Genomic DNA, 7,500 nt, shown 5'->3' on the forward strand with positions numbered 1-7,500 from the left:
GCCCTGGCAACAACAACGACAACACAATGATGTCATCACCTCACAGAATCACAGGCCTGTCTTCTTCTCTGACCCTATCAGAGGGCTGTGACCTCTGGGACAGACCATAATAGGACTTTAACCCTCATAGACAACAGTCCAGTTCAGTTCAGCGTTCAGACGCAGTTTTCATTGTGACCTTCATTTAAAACACGGTGATCTGTGATACTACTGAGAATCCTCTTATTCAGAGTATCCCCGATTATTATTAACACTGATTATTAGACTTATATTTATATTTATCTCCTTTGTTGAGTCTTCATTCACCTTAAGAGCAGAGACATGGATGACCTGGACGTCTCCTCTGAACTGTGTGTGTGTGTGTGTGTGTGTGTGTGTGTGTGTGTGTCTCTGTGTGTGTGTGTGTGTATTCACCTTGAGAGCAGAGACGTGGATGGCCTGGACATCTCCTCCGAACTCCTCACAGACGACGTCGTGCGCCAGCAGTTCCTGTTTGACTCTCTGAGGGTCGGCCTGAGGCTTATCGCACTTATTCACCGCCACAATCATCGGCACTGAAACACACACACACACACACACACAGGACAGCGTTTCTACATCAAGTCACAATCACAAGAAACCTTGGAAAAACACTGTGAAAACAGCAGAAACACTAAGAAAATCAGTACTCTGTGTGTGTGTGCGCGTGCGCGTGTCTGTGTGTGTGTGTGTCTCTGTGTGCGCGTGTCTGTGTGTGTGTGTGTGTGTGTGTGTGTGTGTGTGTGTCTGTGTGTGTGCGGCTGTGTGTGTGCGCGTGCATGTGGTACTATTTGCTCTCCTGGCGTGTGTGTGTGTGTGTGTGTGTGTGTGTCTGTGTGTGTCTTTGTGTGTGTGTGTCTGTCTTTGTGTGTGTGTGTGTGTGTGTGTGTGTGTGTGTGTGCGTGTCTTTGTGTGTGCGTGTCTTTGTGTGTGTGTGTCTTTGTGTGTGTGTGTGTGTGTGTGTGTGTGTGTGTCTGTGTGCGTACGTGTTAGTGTGTCTGTGTGTGTGTTAGTGTGCGTGTGTGTGCTACCGTTAGCTCTCCTGGCGTGCTGTATAGACTCCACCGTCTGGTTCATGACGCCGTCGTCGGCCGCCACCACCAGCACCACGATGTCCGTGGCGTTGGCTCCGCGGGCTCTCATGGAGGAAAAGGCTGCGTGGCCCGGCGTGTCCAGGAAGGTGATCCTCTCGCCTGTAGGCAGCTGCACTGGGACACAAAACACACCAAACACACAGGACGTGATGCGGCTGTAAGCAGTCCAGCAAAGTGCAGCCGCGAGGGAGTCTGTGTGTGTGTGTGTGTGTGTATGTGTGTGTCTCTGTCTGTGTGTCTCTGTCTGTGTGTGTGTGTGTGTGTGTGTGTGTGTGTGTGTGTGTGTGTGTGTGTGTGTGCCTTATTTAACTGTGTTAAAAGTGACTCCTACAAAGTGGCAAATATTGTCAACAGTAATCCAGAGATAATCACCTCCAGTGAAGTCTGCCAGGCAGTAGAGCAGCTATCGAATAAGAGAGCGAGTGGGCCAGACCACATCACAGCAGAGCACCTTAATGGCGCTTTTCCATCACATGGTACCTGCTCGACTCGACTCTACTCGCCTTTTTTGGTTTTCCATTCTGATAAAAAGTCCCTGGTATCTGCTAACAAGTACTTTATGTAGTACCCGCCGAAAAGGTGACATGAAAGAGACAGACGGGGGTGTCCTGAACAAACCTGCTATTTTTAAACAGTTTAGCCAGCTGTTTTTTTTGCTGCCTCCAGCTTCTTTAGAAACTAAATGTGTCTTCTGGCATCAACACACCTTCCACGTTCTGTGTGTGTGTTGTGTTAGGTCACGGCAGTTTACTACGGCGCCGCATGTTTACAGTTCTGCGGAGGCTCCGGCAGAGCTTTCACCGTAGCCTAACTACACACACACACATGCTGGCTCCACGCACACACCAGCGCACAAGTATAAACATCAGGCCACTACACAGGCTACGGAGAAAGCTCTGGTGGAGCCTCCACAGAACTGTAGAACAAACTCAAGTAGCCTGATGTTATACTTGTGCGCTGGTGTGTGCGTCGAGCCGGCACATAACGACCAGCCACGCTGAGGCGGGACTAAAATCTGCAAAACGGACGCACAGTGTGTCGAGTAGAGTCGAGGCGAGTCGAGCAGGTACCATGTAATGGAAAAACGCCTTAAGTTTGCTAGCCCAAAGGTGGCAGTACTGCTTGCCATTTGCTTTTCTGGCTTCATGACCCATGGCCTGCTACCTGAATCTATGTTGTCTGTTACTCTTGTGCCTGTCATCAAGGACAAAGCTGGAAAGGTTGGGAGTTTGGATGATTACAGGCCGACAGCCCTAGCCAGTGTGATATCTAAAGTACTGGAAAGAATTTTGCTTGATCGTCTAAGTCCTTATATTGGTACCACTGACAATCAATTTGGCTTCAAAGCTAAGCTTGGTACTGATTTGTGTATCTATGCCTTGAAGGAGGCAACCCAGGGGTACATAATGCAGAATTCATCTATGCTAGTTGGGTTTATTGATAGATAGAGTCAATCATCATAAGCTATTTGAAAAACGGAGCCAAAGGGGTGCCCCTGACAGCATTATAGGAATCCTGGCTTACTGGTACGCCAACTAGAGTATGAAGGTTAAATGGGGTAATGCAGTCTCCGCCTCCTTTGGGGTAAGTAAGGGGTACGTCAGGGGGGGCTACTCTCACCAGCACTTTTCAACTTGTACATGGATGAGTTATCCAACCAAGTGACAAGATGCAAAACTGGCTGTATGATTGGTAACACCTTGGTTAACCATCTCATGTATGCTGATGATCTGGCCTAGAGGTGCAACGATGAATCGATTAATTGTCAACTATTAAATTAATCGCCAACTATTTTGATAATCGATTAATCGTTTGAGTCATTTTTTTATTAAAAAAAAAAAATCTGATTTCTCTGATTCCAGCTTGTTAAATGTGAATATCTTCTAGTATCTTCTCTCCTCTGGGACAGTTAACTGAAGATCTTCTAGTTCCTTCTCTCCTCTGAGACAGTTAACTGAAGATCTTCTAGTTCCTTCTCTCCTCTGAGACAGTTAACTGAAGATCTTCTAGTTCCTTCTCTCCTCTGAGACAGTTAACTGAAGATCTTCTAGTTCCTTCTCTCCTCTGGGACAGTTAACTGAAGATCTTCTAGTATCTTCTCTCCTCTGAGACAGTTAACTGAAGATCTTCTAGTTCCTTCTCTCCTCTGGGACAGTTAACTGAAGATCTTCTAGTATCTTCTCTCCTCTGGGACAGTTAACTGAAGATCTTCTAGTTCCTTCTCTCCTCTGAGACAGTTAACTGAAGATCTTCTAGTTCCTTCTCTCCTCTGGGACAGTTAACTGAAGATCTTCTAGTATCTTCTCTCCTCTGACAGTTAACTGAAGATCTTCTAGTATCTTCTCTCCTCTGGGACAGTTAACTGAAGATCTTCTAGTTTCTTCTCTCCTCTGGGACAGTTAACTGAATATCTTTGAGTTTTGGACAAAACAAGACGTTTGAGGACGTCATCTTAGGCTTTGGGAAACACTGATCCACATTGTTCACCATGTTTTGACATTTTTATAGATCAAGCAACTAATCGATTAATCGAGAAAATAATCGACTATGAAAATAATCGTTAGTTGCAGCCCTAATCTGGCCATGTTCTCTCCCAGCAGTGCTGGTTTCCAGCTGCTACTGAATATCTGCTCTGAATATGGGGTGAAATATGATGTGTTGTATAATGGTAAACAGAGTGCTGTCTTGCTATGTAGTACAAAAGTGGACAAAGACATTTGTGATGAGTGTCTGTAATAGAATTAAATATCTGGGTCACTACATCACAGATCAGTTATCTGATGATGAGGATATACTCAGGCAGCGTTGCATATTATATGCCCAAGCTAACATGTTGGTAAGAAGATTCCACATGTGCACGGATGTCAAAATTAGCTTGTTTAAAGCATATTGCACTCCTTTGTATACTGCTTCCTTATGGACTAAGTTTAAAAAGGCAAGCATGCAGAAGCTCAAGGCTGCCTATAATGACTGTATGAGGATGCTGCTCAACAAGCCCAGGTGCTCTAGTGTAACCTGTTGTGTAATGCAGTGGTCAGCACCTTCCAGGCATTATTGAGGAGTCTTATCTACTAATTAATTTGTCGCCTGAACGCCTCCCAGAACAGCATTGTTATGCTGCTGGTTTAGTGCCATACGATACCAATCATCACTATGGAAACACTGGTAGAAGTGTCTTCTATAGAAATGTAGTTTTTATTTCTTTGTATATGTTTCTCTTTTTAATGTGTCTTCTGAATGGACTCTGAGTCTGGAATAAAAAGTTGATGATGATGAACACGGAGAGATGCATGAACAGCTGTGACGGGCTCCAGATTGTATTGCAATGACGTAAAATACAACTAGTACTGCAGTTACCAGATGTAAAGTTACTTTGTGAGTCTAAATAGGTGTGTTAGTGCGTTGGTCAACAGAAGTGTTGGCTCCCAGCCCCCCCCCCCCCTTCTGTCAAAGGCCAAAAACCCAACAGGTGAACAGGTGAAGCATATTCATATTAATAACTACCGAGGAAGGCTCCGATGATATCGTATATTAATATTAATAATTACCTAGGAAGGCTCTGATGATATCGTATATCTATATTAATATTAATAACTACCGAGGAAGGCTCTGATGATATCGTATATTAATATTAATAATAATTACAGAGGAAGGCTCTGATGATATCGTATATTAATATTAATATTAATAACTACCGAGGAAGGCTCTGATGATATTGTATATTAATATTAATAATAATTACAGAGGAAGACTCTGATGATATTGTATATTAATATTAATATTAATAACTACCGAGGAAGGCTCTGATGATATCGTATATTAATATTAATAATTACTGAGGAAGGCTCTGATGATATCGTATATTAATATTAATAATAATTACAGAGGAAGACTCTGATGATATCGTATATTAATATTAATATTAATAACTACCGAGGAAGGCTCTGATGATATCGTATATTAATATTAATAATTACTGAGGAAGGCTCCGATGATATCGTATATTAATATTAATAATAATTACAGAGGAAGACTCTGATGATATCGTATATTAATATTAATATTAATAACTACCGAGGAAGGCTCTGATGATATTGTATATTAATATTAATAATAATTACAGAGGAAGACTCTGATGATATTGTATATTAATATTAATATTAATAACTACCGAGGAAGGCTCTGATGATATCGTATATTAATATTAATAATTACTGAGGAAGGCTCTGATGATATCGTATATTAATATTAATAATAATTACAGAGGAAGACTCTGATGATATTGTATATTAATATTAATATTAATAACTACCGAGGAAGGCTCCGATGATATCGTATATTAATATTAATAATAATTACAGAGGAAGACTCTGATGATATTGTATATTAATATTAATATTAATAACTACCGAGGAAGGCTCTGATGATATCGTATATTAATATTAATAACTACCGAGGAAGGCTCTGATGATATCATATATTAATATTAATAATTACTGAGGAAGACTCTGATGATATCGTATATTAATATTAATATTAATATTAATAACTACCGAGGAAGGCTCCGATGTGCTGCGTGATGCCTCCAGCCTCCGTGGAGACGATCTGACTCTTCCTCAGGCTGTCCAGCAGCGTGGTCTTCCCGTGGTCCACATGGCCCATGATGGTGACCACCGGGGGGCGCGGCGTCAGCCGGGACGGGTCTGCAGGGGGTCTGAGGGGGGGGCAGGGGTCAGAGGGGGGGCAGAGGTCAGGGGTCAGAGGTCAGAGACTCAGGAAACAGACAGAGAACACCAATGTTACACTAACCTTTCCCTAACACAGGAGTAGTTCCCTATAGAGCTTAGCCCCGCCCAAGACGATTGTGATTGGTTTAAAGAAATGCCAATAAACCAGAGCACGGTTTCCTCCAATCGCAGCCCAGATGTGTGTCTCTTAGTGACTTCCTGTGTGTGTCTAAGCTACTTCCTGTGTGTGTCTAAGCTACTTCCTGTGTGCGGTACCTGGGCAGGACGTCCCGGTTGGCTCTCTCTCGGCTCTCGCTGAGTTTGGCCCACCTGAACTTCATCCCCGAGCGAGTCACCGCCTCTTTGATCCAGCGCTCGTCCAGCACCGAGTCCGGCGTCAGAGCGTCCAGGTCCACGGGCGTGTTGAGCAGCGCCTCCAGGACGTGGTCTGGGGACAGATGGCTCTTTGAAGAAACTTTATTCACACACACAGGACGTGGTCTGGGGACAGACACACACACACACACACACACACACACACACACACACACACACACACACACACACAGGACGTGGTCTGGGGACAGACACACACACACACACACACACACACACACACACACACACACAGGACGTGGTCTGGACACACACACACAGGACGTGGTCTGGACACACACACACAGGACGTGGTCTGGGGGCACGCACACACACACACATACACACACACACACACACACACACACAGGACGTGGTCTGGACACACACACACACAGGACGTGGTCTGGACATACACACACAGGACGTGGTCTGGACACACACACACACACAGGACGTGGTCTGGACACACACACACAGGACGTGGTCTGGACACACACACACACACAGGACGTGGTCTGGACACACACACACACACTCTGCTCTCTCTCTCTCCGTGTTTCTTACCAAAGTCTTTCTTCATGGCCGCAGCGAGAGCCGCCACCGTCATCTTCTGTCTGATCTCCACTTCCTGTTTGTCCACTTTGACCTTCACCTTCTGGGTCTTCTGATCTTTCCTCTGACCTTTGACCTGCAACACACAGCACCCCTCTCATTCCTCTGACCTTTGACCTGCAACACACAGCACCCCTCTCATTCCTCTGACCTTTGACCTGTAACACAGCACCCCTCTCATTCCTCTGACCTCTGACCTTTGACCTGTAACACAGCACCCCTCTCATTCCTGCTGGTTAACAGTAACCGGCAATTTCCACTGGATGCGTAACGGTTGCGGAGTCATTAGGTTTCCATTAAAGTCAATGTGTGTATAATGTGTGTATTGTGTGTATAATGTGTGTATTTCCACTGACTGCAGAACTGAGATTCCATCTCAGCGGTCATGTGACCACAGAGTGACATCGTGATTGGCAGGCTGTGGCCGTGTGGGTCAGTCTCACCTGTTTGGAGGCTAACTTCCTGTTCTGTTGACAAGTGAGTAAGGGGGCGGGGCTTCCAGCAGGACTGAGGCGGGGCAGAGACAGGAAGTTGGTGAGCGGAGCCGGGTCGATGGCGTGGACCAGCCGGCGGGCGCCGCGCATCACTGATGACATCACATTCATACCTGCAGAGATCATATCAGACAGAATATATTAAAGCCCCCCCCCACACAATGTTTATGTTTCTGA

The 7,500-nt window shown here is 44.9% G+C and overlaps 1 protein-coding gene across 2 annotated transcripts in view; it reads right to left on the reverse strand.

Moving 5' to 3' along the window:
- mtif2 (mitochondrial translational initiation factor 2) overlaps positions 1-7,500 on the reverse strand; it is a 22,932-nt gene that overhangs the window by 14,679 nt on the left and 753 nt on the right. Inside the window, exons 2-8 of one of the 2 annotated variants that reach the window (XM_031298554.2) lie at positions 7,273-7,436; positions 6,782-6,905; positions 6,116-6,287; positions 5,666-5,826; positions 1,050-1,226; positions 415-554; positions 1-3 (exon numbers count right to left, since the gene is read on the reverse strand). The exon at positions 1-3 is cut by the window's left edge and continues 122 nt beyond it. In XM_031298554.2, the coding sequence (XP_031154414.1) occupies positions 1-3; positions 415-554; positions 1,050-1,226; positions 5,666-5,826; positions 6,116-6,287; positions 6,782-6,905; positions 7,273-7,434 (939 nt within the window). In that variant the 5' untranslated portion in view covers positions 7,435-7,436. Of the gene's footprint in view, positions 4-414; positions 555-1,049; positions 1,227-5,665; positions 5,827-6,115; positions 6,288-6,781; positions 6,906-7,272; positions 7,437-7,500 lie in introns of those variants that run through there. The other variant, XM_031298557.1, reaches the window with a different exon arrangement.

This window comes from Sander lucioperca, chromosome 4 (genome assembly GCF_008315115.2).
Source record: "Sander lucioperca isolate FBNREF2018 chromosome 4, SLUC_FBN_1.2, whole genome shotgun sequence".
Taxonomy (NCBI): domain Eukaryota; kingdom Metazoa; phylum Chordata; class Actinopteri; order Perciformes; family Percidae; genus Sander; species Sander lucioperca.